General features: G+C 42.2%; 1 protein-coding gene across 2 annotated transcripts in view; it reads right to left on the bottom strand.

Moving 5' to 3' along the window:
- PDE3A (phosphodiesterase 3A) overlaps positions 1–1,872 on the bottom strand; it is a 333,023-nt gene extending 331,151 nt beyond the window's left edge. For both annotated transcript variants that reach the window (XR_004297827.1, XM_032391771.1), the window contains exon 1: positions 209–1,872. Coding sequence is in view for 1 of the 2 variants with exons in the window: in XM_032391771.1 (XP_032247662.1) it covers positions 209–1,183 (975 nt within the window). In the remaining variant the exon portion in view is untranslated. The remainder of the gene's footprint in view (positions 1–208) is intronic.
- Positions 1,873–15,279: the final 13,407 nt, after the last annotated feature.

The raw sequence follows: 15,279 nt of genomic DNA, 5'->3' as shown, positions 1-15,279 counted from the left end.
TGTTATTGTTTCTGTTGTTCAGGTTATAAAATACCGTGCGAGACGGAGAAAATAACTCTCTAGTTTCCTACTGAATCTGAAGTTACACCACTTTTCTAGACTAGCTTTCCTTTAGTTCCCAGCACTCGGATTCCCTCCACTTTGTGGCGAATCCCCAGAGTTTCAAGTCTTCCCGAGAGGCGAGTGAGAGGAGCTCGCCAGTGCTTACCTGTTCCCTCGGTATGCAGGGCAGGGAGGTCCTCCGATGGGACTTGCTGCTGCAGCCGGACATCTCCGCGGACACCACGGAGCTGGACCGCCTCCTCCTCTTAAATACTGGGATATCTTCCTTGGTCCCAGCAATTTGCTGGGACCCGAAGTGCTCCCTCGGAGCCGCCCCCGCGGACTGCGGCAAGATTTGCTCCACGTACCTGGCCAGGAGGAGCCCCAGCACGCCGGCCAAGTACGCCAGGTAAGGTCTCCAGGCGACCTTGAACCTCTCTAAGGAAATGAGGGACACGGTCCTGACCGCGCTAGTCAAGGCGATCATGAGGACGCCCAGCCTCAGCCTCAGCACCAGCCATGTCGCGGCGGCCAAGCAGCTGAGCACCACCCCCGCGGCCGGGAGCGAGAGTAAGTGATCCTCCCCGACGCCCAGCCCAATCTGGACGAGCGCTTCCCCCCCGCAGCAGGCGGCGAGCAGTGCGACGGCCAGAGGCAGGCGCACCCCGGCGCGCAGGAGGTACAAGCCCATCCAGAAGAAGGCACACAGAAGACTGAACAGCAGCGCCGAGGGCTGCAGCCAGGGGCTGAGCGGCGCGCCGCCCCCAGGAGCACCTCCCCGAAGCCCCGGGAAGACGCCCCCTTCTGCTCCCGGGGCCGCTTCCTCCGCCGCCGCCGCCGCCGCCGCCGCCGCCGCCACCTCCTTACTCTGCTCCAGGTCGCGGCCGATCTCCCCGCGCACCAGCCTCACCAGCAGGGCCAGCAGAAAGGACAGGGAGCCCGCGCACAGCGCTGAGGAAAGTTTCCGGGAGCGCCGGAGCGGCTGCAGCACCAGGTCTCCCCAACGGCCGTGGCTGCCGGAGTCCCGCGACTGTGCGGGGCCGGCGCCAGCGGGACAGTCCGGGCCCGCCGCGGGGGCTGGATACACCCCACCGTGGCCAGGCTTGTCCCCGACTCGCGCGGCCTCGCGGGGCACTGCCATTGTGTGCCCTCCTCACGGAATCCCCAAGGTCCCCCGGACGCCCCCACCCCGACACATGCACGCACGCACTCTCTCCCTAATCCCACCCTCGGAATCCCTCCTTCTCCCCAGGCCCCCAAGCCACCGCAAGTTTCAGCTTTCCAATAACTCCTGGAGAATCCTGGATGCTCCAAAGAGACGCCTTCAAGTTAAAAGCTAGCACAGGCAGAAACGATCAGACTTCCTCCTTTTCGTTCTTTGAAAAACTCTTAAAAATTGTGCTCCACCCCCACCCCCCGATTTCTATCCTCCGGGGTCTCTTCCTACTTCAGGATTTTAGAGATTGCCCCACGCGTCCGGCGCACGGGGGGTGCAGAAGCTGGAGGAGCCGGGGGCGCAGCGCGAGCTCGGGGCCATCTCGGGCGCTGCTCGGCGCAGCGTTGCTGCGCGCCGGGCCCGCGGCAGACGGAGGTGCCCCTTCTCTTCCTTCCTGCAGCTCTTTCTCTATCACTCTTTCTTTCTCCTCGGCCGATCCTCCCCGGCACGGCCCCAGGAAGCGAACCGCCATTCCCCGGGGCAGAAAGCAAAGCCTCCCCTGCGTCTGTCGGTCCAGCTCATGGCAAAGGGTGGGGGGAAAAAATGGAAATGGGGCTGAGAAATAACCGAGAAGTTGCTAAGTCCCGTCGGAAAGAGACACAGCCCGAGAGGCTAGCGGCAGCCGCAAGAAGGGAGGGAGGGAGAGCGAGCGAGCTGGAGAGGAAGGGAGGGTGAGAGGAAGGGAGGGTGAGAAGGGAGAATGAGAATTACTTTTTTTCCCCTTCTTTTTGGTGCGATGTAGGTGGTGATTTGCAGTTTTGCAAAAGGGAAACGAGTGGAGACGACTGGTTAAAACTGTAAAAAGAAGCAGGCAACTGGAGTGACCAGCAATTCAGCTTGCTTGCTTTCTTTAAGGCAACTCCCTAGGAAAGCTTTCCCAGCCAAGCTCCCGCCTCCTCCCCCCAGAGGAGGCGCTGCTCTCAGCTCTTTGCTCCATTCCCCGGAGCGGGTCCCGCACTTCCAGCTTGCTGGAGAAAGTGTTGCTGAGGCCGGTCCTCCGCCCAGCTTACCGAGGCCGGGGTCGCGGGGGCCTGTGGCTGACCCTCAGGCTTAGCTCCCTAGGACGCTAAGAAAAAAAGATTGTCCTTGGCTACATGGCAGGCAGTGGAAACCGACATACTTCCTTCTGTCATTAAAAATGACAGCCACATCTACTGTCAGTGACTCAAAGATGCTTCTTAGTTTTCAAGTCAGTTACAACAAGCAAACCAATTTCAGGTGGCACTGAAATGCTTCAGCCGCTCCTACTGGAAGGTCTGTTTGAAACAGAGAACCCAAGCCTTTCCTATTGTTCCAAATGATGGAAGTTACCAAGACCCTAATAGCATTATTAAATAGGGCTGGGGGAGCATTCCTGTGTTACAAATAGTTACTTAAAAAGTCCAGGGTCTGAGAGTATTAGCAACAGCTGTTGATGGTGGATGGTAAATACATTAAGTGACCATAGCCTCAAGAAGGTTTACCAAGTTAAGCCTAAATAGTCAAATCAGAAAGGAATTAAAAGAAATCTCAGGGGGGAGATGAGGCTAGGTAGGTTAACACCAGGAAAGCATTGAGAAGATGTGTCTGGTTGTGAAAAAGTGTGTCTACCATAAAGAAAGCTTGTAAGAAAAAAATCAGTACCCTAGTTAGGAATGTTTACAAGATGCACCATTCATGTACTGTAGTAGTGTAGTATTTGAGAAACTAAAGAAAAATTTTAAAACTAACTTTTGTGGCAGAGTATGAAAAATCATTCAATATCTGTTCAATAGGCTTTTAAAAATCCATCAATGTTGGGAGCTAGTTCCTTTTTACACTTAGAACATAAGAGTATGATAGTCCACTCTCATCCATGTTTAATATGGGTACCTGAGATGTCATTTGCCTTCACTAATAATAATAATAATACAATTTGGTCTTAATTATCTTGACATTCCAGGTGAAAGTGTGTTTCTAGCCTGGAGTATTTGGATAATTGGTTCAATATGCCACTATATTTTGTGTGTAGAGATGAATATAAAGAAAAGCCAAAGGACATACCTGAGATAAAATTAATTCCTGGGGGTAAGGGAGGAAGATGGCAGAAGTCTTAAACTTAGCTTCATGGAAAACAGCCTGCTCTCCTTAGAGGTAGGTATTAATATTAATTTATGATATAAATGGATATGAGGAGCTATGATGATACAACTCTCCATCAGATGTCCAGAACTGTACTATCATATGGAGCACAAGTTGGGCAGCTAGTCAATGGCACTGGGCACCATCTGTTTAATAATTAAGGAAACAGAAGCAACAATGTCTTTGCCAAAGACAAATGAGCCCCCTAGCATGCACACATACTTTTCTGAGTTTCCTTTTTCGATATATGATTCATATGCCAGAGCCTACCTGGAATAGTTCAGAGTGAAAAACGTTGATTGGAAAATCATGCTAATATCCATCAGCATCAAAAATAGCATATTAAAATGAAAACTATGGCATGTATCAAGGTTAGAAGGAAAGGCATAGTGAGGGGAATCTTAGAATATTTCTATTTTCTGTCCCTTACTCCCCACAATGATCTCAGTTCTTTAGAGAAAAAAAAATCATAACTGAATTTGTAGGAGATGGAATGTAGACATTTTACAAAATTGTAACAGAAAAAAATAAGAATGGCATTTGTTCACACAGCAAAACAAAAATACTAGATCTGCTGTTAAACTGACACTCTTGAGGTGTTCAATGTTGTTACAGAGGTGATGTCTTGGCATCTGGCTTTCTCTCCATTCTCAACAAAAATCACAACCAGAAGGCTATTTGCCCCACATGAAGGAAAGAAGGTAGATGCCATCACTCCCTTTACCCCCATTGCCATCCAGAACCTGGAAGCAGATGAGCGAAAATAACAAATACTCTTATTAGAAGAGAGATGCAGAAAGCTACAGCACCATATTGAAAGAAGTGACAAAGACCGTGTAGATTATATTAAATGAAGACCCAAGACATAACGTGCACATCAAGTAATCACCGAGAAATAAAACTGCCCATTTTCTACAATAGCAATGAGTCCTAATTCAAGAAAGTGACAACACAGCCAAAGGATAAGAAAAATGTGGTACACACAGGAAAGTAGCATTCAAGTCTTTCCTACTATACATTGATGTGTTCTCCATCACATCAGTTTTTCTCATTGATAACATTAGTAACTCATGTGTATATGAGACAAGAATCTTAAGTGAAAAGCATGCTGATTCCACATACACAAAACAATTTATCATTATTTGGGAGACTAACGAAATATACATATATATATATATACGCACAGACGCACACACACAAACATATATATACAAACATATATATATATATGTGTTTGTATCCTTACATAATAATTCCACTTTCCAGAAAATGGAAAGAAAAATTCAAATTTGACTTGGTAAAGCTCTCTACTTAGCCAAATCCGGCAACGGTGTCCATTAGTACTTTGTGAAGAGGATCTAGAAATCAACCCCGTTGCATATCATTTGCCAAATATAGTTATGCTCAAGGGAATTCTGTTAAATTTTAGAAGTTTATACTCTGTAGCAGGGGTTTACTCATTCCCTACTACCTACCTGACCTCTCTGCACATATATCAAATGGGTATCTAGAATATAATTTTGCAAAACAAAATTCTTACTTCCAACTCCTTCCCCGCTCTTTCACCAAGCCCCACGTACCCAAACTATTTCTCCTCAGTCCTCCCACCTCAGGAAAAAACATAACCACCTATCTAGTTGCTCAGGCCCCAAAAGATGGTACTGCCCTCAATTCCTTCTTTTATTTACCTCACTTTACTTCCAATCCAATAGCAAGTCTTTTTGATTCCATCTAAGATATATCTTGAATCCATCTGCTTTTCACCATCTCTCATAATAACCCACCAAAGACTTGTGTCTAAACACATGATTTTTTATCTAGACATCTCTGGCCAGGACAATTGCAATAACTTTCTAACAGGTCTTGCTCTGCTACCATTCATTTTCTACACAGCAGCCAGAGTGAGAATTTTAAAATGTAAGTCAAACGATGTCACTCCTTGCTTAAAACCATCTCAAGGTGGCTCATTGAACTTGCAGTTCTCATGGCCACCTATAGGGACTTTCATGATCTTTGCAAACCACTCTTCGGTGACCTCTCCTATTCTAATTCTCCTACTTCACAAGTGCAACACTGTCCATCAGAAAGTTCTTCAGTGATGAAACTATACTCTGTACTGTCAAATATGGTAGCCACTAGTCACACGAGGTTTTTGAGTACTTGAAACACAGTGCCACTGAGGAAATGAGTTTTTATATATTTTTTAAATTAATTTAAAATTTAATAGCTTCACATGGCTAGTGGCTCCAGCGGGGGGGGCGGGGGGTGCATCTCTTGTCCCTCAAGCCATTGTTCTGTTCTTTATCATGTCAAATTGAAAATCCTGCTCAGGACCTTAATATCTACAGAACTTCACATAGCTGCTTCCTGCTCCATCAGCTCTCATCTTAAATATTACATTTTTAGAAAGGCTTTTTTTCCCAAACATCTTATCAAGAAGTCTGATACTTCAGACATTTTGTCATTCACTACCACAAGACCCTGTTGCATTCTATGTATAGCACTTATCACTATACAAAATGGTCTTGCTCCTTTATTTGTTTGCTTATCATATATCTCCCTTCACTAGGGTGTAAGTGCTATGTGAACAAAGACCACGAACATCCTTGTCTTGTTTGCTGTGTCCCACCAATGACCAGGATTGTGCCCGACACATGGTAGGAGCTCTGCACACTTGCTGAATAAATTCTTGATGAATGAACGAAGTCAACGAATAAAGGATGAGAGAATAAAAGAAACAGATATCTTTATCATCGTATGAAATCCTAAGTTAAAGACAATCTCCGTATGTTTATACAACTAATTGCACAAGTGGATAGACCCTGCAAAATCCTCACTGAAGATTCTGAAGTGGACTGATAGGCAGAATCATGCAGCAACACTTTTTACAGAGTGATGCTTAAAAAAAATCGATTCAGAAATTATTTATAAGCGAAATAGGTAATAATCAAGGTTTTGGAAACTTTGTATTGATTCTCAGATGAAATGTCCATAATCCACAGCAGTTCTGTGGTAGGAACAGAGTGAAAAACAATTTAACCATACACATTTGGGTAGCAAGTCAGCGGAGAAAGAGGATTAGGAGATATCTAAATAAAAACTACTTAAGAGTCATATCTCACATCGTGATCTATGGCATAGTCTCCAACTCTTCCAATTAACACTACTCTAGAAGTTGAATTTAAATTTAGAAAATTAAACATTTTGCCAAGATAGACCTTACTAATATTCATTATTCCACATCTAGTCAGGGAAAAAAACATAGAAAGCTTTTATTTATTTATTTATTTATTAATTTTTTTATTGTTATGTTAATCCCCATACATTACATCATTAGTTTTAGATATAGTGTTCCATGATTCATTGTTTGTGCATAACACCCAGTGCTCCATGCAGAACGTGCCCTCCTCAATACCCATCACCAGGCTAACCCATCCTCCCCCCCCCCTCCCCTCTAGAACCCTCAGTTTGTTTTTCAGAGTCTATCGTCTCTCATGGTTCTTCTCCCCCTCTGATGAAAGCTTTTATTTATTAAAGAAACATCCCCCTCCTTCTGTGGAGTGCTGCCCTTGTTTAATGTCCAAAGAATTTAAGTAACAATTTTGGAAATGCAATTGTGAACTTGTATAGAGACATTATAGGACAGGTGCCTGGGTGGCTCAGTCGGTTAAGCATCCACCTTCAGCTCAGATCATGATTCCAGGGTCCTGGGATGGAGAACCCAGCATCGGGGCTCCCTGCTCAGCAGGGAGTCAGCTTCGCCTTTTCCCTCTGCCCCTCCCCCCAGCTCCTTCTTTCTCTTTCTCTCTCGCTCTGCACTCTCTCTCTCTCCAATATTATAGGAAAAAAGCAAGGTGTGAGAACAGATTGCTCCCCACAAAACTGTTACTAACAAAGCTTCAGACTGTCTACAGTACAAATCACCAGGACAGTTACCTTTATCTTCCATGCCCTCTAGATCCACATTGTCTGACACAGAGTTGGCATTTCCTACAACATGCTTTGGGTGTTTAACTGCTGGCTCCACCTTTTCTAAACAGACTGTCAAGGAAATCAGAGTGCTTTAGGTACAGGGCTGCCCAACCTTGTTCACTTTGTGGCACATGCAGAAAATGATAATATTTGCCACGACGGATTTAAGGGACAAAGCCTGTTGCAGACAAAGGCTTCGGGCACAGGGCCCGAGGAGATCATAATCTCGGGCACAGCCACAGCTCTAACCGGTGGCACTTTATCTGGGAATTTTTGAAACAGCCAGTACTTGATTCACTAATAAAATGTAACTCTTTCTTCGGAAGGCTGTTACAATAAACACTGGATGAATCCCAAGGTCTCAGTAGCTTGCTGACTACCATATTCATCTTTCTTAGCCCTTCCTTCCAGTCGCTTCCCCATAAATTCCCTCAGTTGTTCTCCAACACAAATGCATGATTTCTTATCTAGTTCTAAAATTTGGAAATGAGACACATTAGGTATGATTTGTAAAATAGACATGATCATGGAATCATGATTCAAATCCAAATCTTTCCTCCCATACATTGATATGTTCTCCATCACATCAGTTCTCATTGATAACATTAGTAACTCATTAGTAACACCAGTGATTTCAGTAACTCCTCTAGACCTGTAACTCTTCAAAAAGTGAATTATTATATAAGGATACAAATATATATTTTGTTAGTCTCCCAAATAACAATAAATTGTTTTGTGTATGTGAAATCAGCCTGCTTTTCACCTAAGAGTCTCATATAGACATCTAAAGGTGATGTTCTGTATAGAAATGAAGACTAATCGCTTTCCTTTCTAGAATTCTTGACACCCTCCATGTCTCAACCTCAGGGGACAAGGGTATTAAGGAGGAAGGAAATCACGAGCCATGAGAGCAGAGCACAGAGTACCTGAGTCAAATAGAAGAGCTGGGAATGCAGTTATTGTACATCTATTTTTGTACAAATAGCAAATTACTATAAAAAGTATGTGTAGTAAGAGCTTTAAAATTGCTTATATTACTATTTTAAAGAGGTTGGTTGTTTTGTTTTTTTTTAATAAATTGTTCCACTTCTCTGCTTTAGCGCCATCAGCATGACAGGCTTAATTGAATCTTTCTGTAATGATTCAAAATCTTGTAGTGTCTCAGACCTATCATTATGAATAGTAATTTTCAATTGTGTCTGTAGAAGTAAATGGTAGTAGAAGAATGGGGATGGACAGTGAACTAATTTCTGTTCAGTAATAATTACTTTAAAAATAAGCAAAATCTCAAGACACATGCAGTATGTTGGCAAAAGCCTGGATGTAATAAAGATTTACTCTTGTGCCTTATTCTTTAAGACCACTCACTTTAATTTCAAAACAAAACAAAAATTCTCTTCCATGGGACTCTGGATAGAGCCACAAAATAAAGTATAAGGCAATCAAAGAAACTAAATATTTTGTTGTTGGGGCAAAGTTGGGCAGAGAGCATGTAATAGGGGAAGAGTTGCAGGGATTCTCAATAACATCATCTTCATGAACGAATTACAATCCATATTTACTGAAGTCCGCAATAATGGGCTTCTCTATTAAAGGGACACCTCAAGTGCTTTTATAAAGAGGAACAAATATTACCAAAATTTAAAAGGAATATGTAATAGCATGGAGAAAAGAATCTACTTTGGCAGAAGAAGTAGAAGAAAGTACAGTTCCCACCAAATAAATTGCCAATAACTTGTCTTAAGACTGAGCTCTTACCTCCTGAGCAAATACTTCAGTCCTGCTGCTGCTACTGATGTACAGAACATTTTAAAATGCTAGAATTTAAGGATCATTTTTGTTTTCAATTAGAGCATACTTATAGAGAAAAATTCGATGGTTACTTGATAGAAAAAAATATATAGATATAGCCTATTTCTTTTGATATTCCAACACCACTGAATTTTAAAGTTAGTTTTAAAAAACTTTACCCTCAGAAGTTACAATAGCACCCAAACTATTACTTTTTTGCGTGTCCTAGCAAGATGCCAGGAAAAAATTGTGCACAGCCTAGAAACAACTTTGGTCTATAAATGTAATCCTCTTTTATATGAAACCTAGTAGTGTTTCTAAAGGTTAATACAATGTTTTGAACTTCCTTATCATTTCGGAGGAAATCATAGTCAGACATATTATACATATTATATCTCAGTAAAACTGGCGCGGGGGGAAGCTTCCCCTTACATTGAAGTAAAATCTGCCTCTTTTCATATGTATTTCCCAGTTCTGCTTTTAGGAAAATACAAAATAAGACTTTGTTAGTTTCCATACAGAGCAGCATTTAAAATTTGAAATCTTTATGAAGCTTTATTTTCCTCAAGAGAGAAATTCCCAGTTTGTAGAACAATTTATTGGGCAACGTGGATTTTGGCCCTCCAGGATCTTCATAGCCTTTATACCTGCTTATCAGCAGCATTATGGAATGCTCTAGGTCTGATTTTGCTGATAAAGAAGAGAACAAAACCATTGTATTACTTCTCATGATCAGGGATTTATTTTTATATTAATGTAACTTAAAAAATATGTCAACTGTGTTTTCCACCTATATTCATGTTGTTGTTGTTGTTGTTCATAGTTCATTTGAACTACCAGAATTTTGAATGTTCATTGCAGCAAGAAATAGCCCTCTCATTATGTGTTATAATTCTTTCATTGTGCATTTTAATCAAAAACAAGCGTCCTCTAGGTAAAGCAGCATTCCGAGTAAGGTGTGTTTAGAGCTTGAAAAGGATATTTCTCAGAATACTATTCAGTAATTAAAAGCAGCAAACTATTGATACACACAAAAACTTAGATTAATCTCCAGGGACTTGTGCTGAGCAAAAGAAAGCCAACCCCCAAATGTTGCATATTGTATGATCCCACTTATATAACATTCTTGAAATTCAAAAAAAGTATAGAAATGGAGAGCGATTAATGGTTGACAAAGGTCAGGTGGGGCTTAAGTGGTTAGGAAATATGTATGGCTATAACAGTTCAGCTGGAGGGATCATGGTGTTGCTGAAGCTGTTTTGTATCTTGATTGCATCAATGCTAATATCCTGCTTGTGATATTGTAATATAGTTTTTCAAGACGTTACAATTGGGGGAAACTAGGTAAAGGGTATGTGAATTTCTGAATTATTTCTCACAACTACATGTGAATCTATGATACAAAAAGAAAAAAATTAGGGGCACCTGGGTGGCTCAGTCGGTTAAGCGTCCGCCTTTGGCTCAGGTCATGATCCCAGGGTCCTGGGATCGTGTCCCGCATTGGGCTCCTTGCTCAGCGGGGAGTCTGCTTCTCCCTCTCCCACTCTCCCTGCTTGTGGTCTCTCTCTCTCTCTCTCTCAAATGAATAAATAAAATCTTTAAAAAATTTTTAAAAAGAAAAAGAAAAAATTATATTTTGCATTATTTCTGATGCTGCTAAAAGAAGAATCACTATTACTTCTGCCTAAGCTTGGGCATGTCATTTTTTTTAAAGATTTATTCATTTGAGAGAAAGAGCATGAGCAGGGAGGGGCAGAGGAAGAGAGAGAATCTTAAGCAGGCTCCACACCAAGCACAGAGCCCTGTGCAGGGCTCGATCTCACACCCCTGAAATCATGACCTGAGCTGAAATCCAGAGTCAGATGCTTAACTGACTGAGCCACCCAGGTGCCCCATGGCATGTTGTTTTTAACAAATGTACTGGTTTTCTCTGTACTGTTCACACATTGGAACTCTTTGGATGTTTGGTTAATTTGTTATGAAATAATTGCTAAATATCATGTAAAGCAAAATTTAAAAAATTGAAAATACAAAGACTTAGTCTTTGGCTATTATAAAACAGTTTATCCTAAAAAGAAATACTTACAAGCACAGGTTTCCACTGTAATCTGAAAGGAGAGTATATCTATGAAAACATTTGTAATCCAAAATGGAGTAAAGCAAAGAAGCAATTATCATTAATCTATCGGAAAAATTTCGAACACTCCCAGATCTCCAAGACAACCTCTCTTAGGCTTTTCTGATACCTTCGGACTCATCTTGCTAACAGATTGACAAATAAATTGAGATAAAGTACAGATGCTCACAGACACAAGTCAAAGTTGTGGCAGCTTAATGCTGAGATGTTAAGCAGAGTTTGCGGGAAGAAGCTTGCTGGTGCCCCTCACTGTTGGGGGCATGCACTACCTCTGTAACAGCTCAGCTCGCTGTAAGACACTGAACATTATTTGCACTTCTTGCCTTTTTTCATAAAAATGAAAATCTTCTTCCGATGTCTTCAGTTAGCAAAAACAAGTACTAATATGGGTCTTTTGTAAAAACAAAGTGGTGTACCACGAACCTTGGGGGATACCTGTCTTTAAATATAGTTATTTAGGTGGCTCAGTCGGTTAAGTGACTGCCTTCCACTTGGTTGTGATCCCAGGGTCCTGGGATCGAGTCCCGCATTGGGCTCCCTGTTCAGCGGGAAGCCTGCTTCTCCCTCTCCCACTCCCCCTGCTGTGTTCCCTCCCTCGCTGTCTCTCTCTGTCAAATAAATAAACAAAATCTAAAAATAATTTAATAAATATAGTTTCAGTCTTTGCTTTCGAAGATGATTTATTAACATTGTTCACATGAAATATCTGAAATGGGTGGAGAGGATAATAGCATCCTAATTGCCTAAATATAAACAGAGGCACAGACATTCCGGGTGCCTCGATTAAGGTACCCCACAATTCAATCTGGATCCCTGGTCTGTTGATGCCATGATCCAGCAATTTACGTATTTGGCATCTCTAAGTAAACGCAGCTGAAGAATACTGGCACTGGACCAGTTAACCTACAATCCTCACATTCACGTGTTATTTGTATTTGTAGTTGCACTGGAGCTTACAGAATCTAGGGCTATTTATTATCCCACCGTACTGTCTCTTATAAGAAAGCAATGTGCTACTCTACTATTTCTTCCATTAATATGGAGTTCAGAAAAGAAGACATCTGGGCTTCTCAGTATAATCAATATCTCACATTCAGAGGCCATATTAGTTAATCTGAGTTGATGTCTGCCTGAAACGGTGAGGCATTTTTTTCATTCTACTGGAACCACAGCGCTATGGTAACTTTCCACAGAAATGGCAAATTACATACGGAGCTTAGGCTCAATGATTTTCTTTAACCAAAATCTAGAAACAGGGTATTTTGAGCTCAGTAAGAATAGTAAGTGATGCATGGAAGAAAGCAATGTGGTTCTTGTCCCATCCCAAGAAAAGGGGTGACTCTAAATAAATCTAGGAATGTATAAGTTTTCTCCGATAATCACTCTCCTCTCCTTGACCTAATCTTTACATTGATTTTTTTTACCTTAGTCCATTTCTTAATAAGAATAAATTTGACATTCTTGCTCTGATTTTATAATCATAATTAATGTATTACATGTAAAGTTACAGGTGACACATAGCGAAAAGTTCTGGAAGTTATGGGTGACATATAACTAAACGGGGTCAGGAAAAGCTTTCAGGTTATTTGAAATCAAAACAATTATCATTCACTATGTATCTGTTTCCATTTCCTATGCCAAAGAACAGTTATTGAAGGGACTGAAAAAAACCCCAGAAAATACCTCAAAATAGAAGTCATTTCATCACCATATATACAAATACTGGAGTGGTTCCTTAAATTAGCCCTTACTATATAAACTTATCAAGAAAGGGGATCTATCTCTTATCTACAAATGCATTTGTACCCCAATAAAAAAGTGAAGAAAGTGATTCAAACAGGTGTTCTGTTTTGCTACTCTGTAAAACAAGAGTTCAGGATAAAATTTTGAGTTAACCTGTCTGGATTTTCTCCTATAGGAATGTTAACCATCCTCCTGAAATTTCCATACATCTTCTTTTTTCTAGACTTTCCTAAGAAGCCAATATTGCTACCCAACTGGAACCAGATTGTTGAACACAAGGATACATCCTTAACCTTGTAAAAATGCCCTGGAATTTTTAATGAGCAGAAGTGGTCAGAACCTTGGTCTTACATCTCATCCAATGGATGGTTCTCCTGTGGCCCAGTGCTCCATAACCCAGGGCTGGGAGTTGGCTCCGGACCACCTTGGGATGGAAGAGGGCCACCTACTGAATCACCGCCACCACATCCTGCAGCTTCTTCCATCCAAGTCTTCCCTGGGCCCACCCCTGCTGAACTCCCGAGGTCTGAAGAGATCACAGCTTTAGAGCATTTCATTACAAATTTTAAATTTCCAGTCTCTGGTTTTCATATTGCATTTCAAGATCAACATCCTTATTAGTAGTAGTATATTTTTTACTTTAAAATTTTATAACACCTTTTCCACTGACAAATTCAAAGCAGGCTACTGAACTTCATTACCACACAGGCAGAAATCCTCACAGCACCTCTATGAAAGAGGTGTTAAATGAAAGGGGGGTGGGGAGGTGAGGGAGAGGGAGAGAAAGAGAGGTCACCATCACCTCCTCTTACAAAAGCCCAATCCTTAATAATTAATGAATGAAAAGACATCTTGAATCTAGTGGTCACAGAGAGTAATTGCCATATATTTTCTCAGCTGCCTCTAAATTAAAATGGTAATAATTTAACCAATGTATTTGGGCCGACGGCTAAAATCAGTCCCCTCTTGCACCCAAGCAGTAGAACTAAGTGGGATCTGAACAGACTACTCTCTGTTACCACTTGATTGCGGAAAACTCACACGTTGTACTCAGTGACTGAGTACTTCAAGTCCTGCTCACTTTAACAGCTGTTGTTCTCTGTCCTTACTGAAGAGGTCCTGAAAATTGGGAGGACATGGGTTATGTTTGTTTTGCTTTATTTCCTTTTCTCTGTCCCCAGGCCTTCCTTATGTAAAGGTTTTTGATGTCCAAATGATAACATAAAATAAAGTATAAAATAAAATGAGGGATACTTTGAGTGATAAAAAATCTAGGGTCCAGCTATCAAGATGCAGTTATGTCCATCCATTGGATGAGATGAATGTACAGTTCATAGTATAGCCAACAGTTCTTCACCTCATATCTAATGCCCCTCCGGTGTGAGGTTTTTCTCCCCACACTACCAAGCAAGCAGTTCTCAGACTCCTGCTGGGTGTCCACAATTCAACTCAATTCTGAGGCTGTCTACCCAGCGATAGCATCAGATCCCATAGGCTAAGGGCTCAATCCTTTAAGAGCTTCCTCTTCCCCCAGCCTTCAGACACCAGCTGGAAGCCCAGTTTGTCACCCGTGCTTGTGGCCCATCAGATATAGATTAGAGGTTCCAATGACCTCCTCCTCAGGTTCAGTTAATTTGCTGGAGCAGCCCAGAGAACTCAGGCAAGCACTACTTACTAGATTACCAGTTCACTGTAAAAGATTATGACCCAGATGGAAGAGAGGCATAGGACAAGGGATAGGGCAAGGGGGCAGAGCTCCCACGTTCTCTCTGAGCACGCCACTCTCCCTGAATCTCCATGGGTTCACCAACCTGGGAGCTCTCCAAACCCCCTCCTTTTGAGTTTTTGTGGCATCTTTATTACATAGCCATGATTAATTAAATCATTGGCCATTGGTGATTAATTCAACCCCCAGCCCCTCTCTGCTCCCCAGAGGTGGGGGATGGGGCTAAAGCGCCAACCCACTAAGCACCTGGTATGTTCTCCTGGCAACCTGCTCCCCTCCTGAGGTGCTTTCCAAAACCCACCTCATTAACATAACAAAAGACACCTTTATCAGTCTCAGCATTTTGGAAGTTACAAGAGTCTCAGGAGTTCTGTGTGAGAACAAATACATCTTTCTTATTATAAACCACAAGATCACAGCCCTCTTTTCTAACAAATACTTTGTAGCATTAAGTGTAGCAGATGCTGTCACTTCCCTTCCATATCCCTTGGTTGTACACACCAGCGACTTCTGGCTGCCAATCTCTGCCAGGGGATTTTTACTGGTTGCAGA

Source organism: Phoca vitulina, unplaced genomic scaffold (genome assembly GCF_004348235.1).
Source record: "Phoca vitulina isolate PV1807 unplaced genomic scaffold, GSC_HSeal_1.0 scaffold64, whole genome shotgun sequence".
In the NCBI taxonomy this organism is placed as follows: Eukaryota; Metazoa; Chordata; class Mammalia; order Carnivora; family Phocidae; genus Phoca; species Phoca vitulina.
The sequence above is the reverse complement of the archived record's forward strand: the minus strand, read 5'-3'. Positions and strand labels throughout refer to the sequence as shown.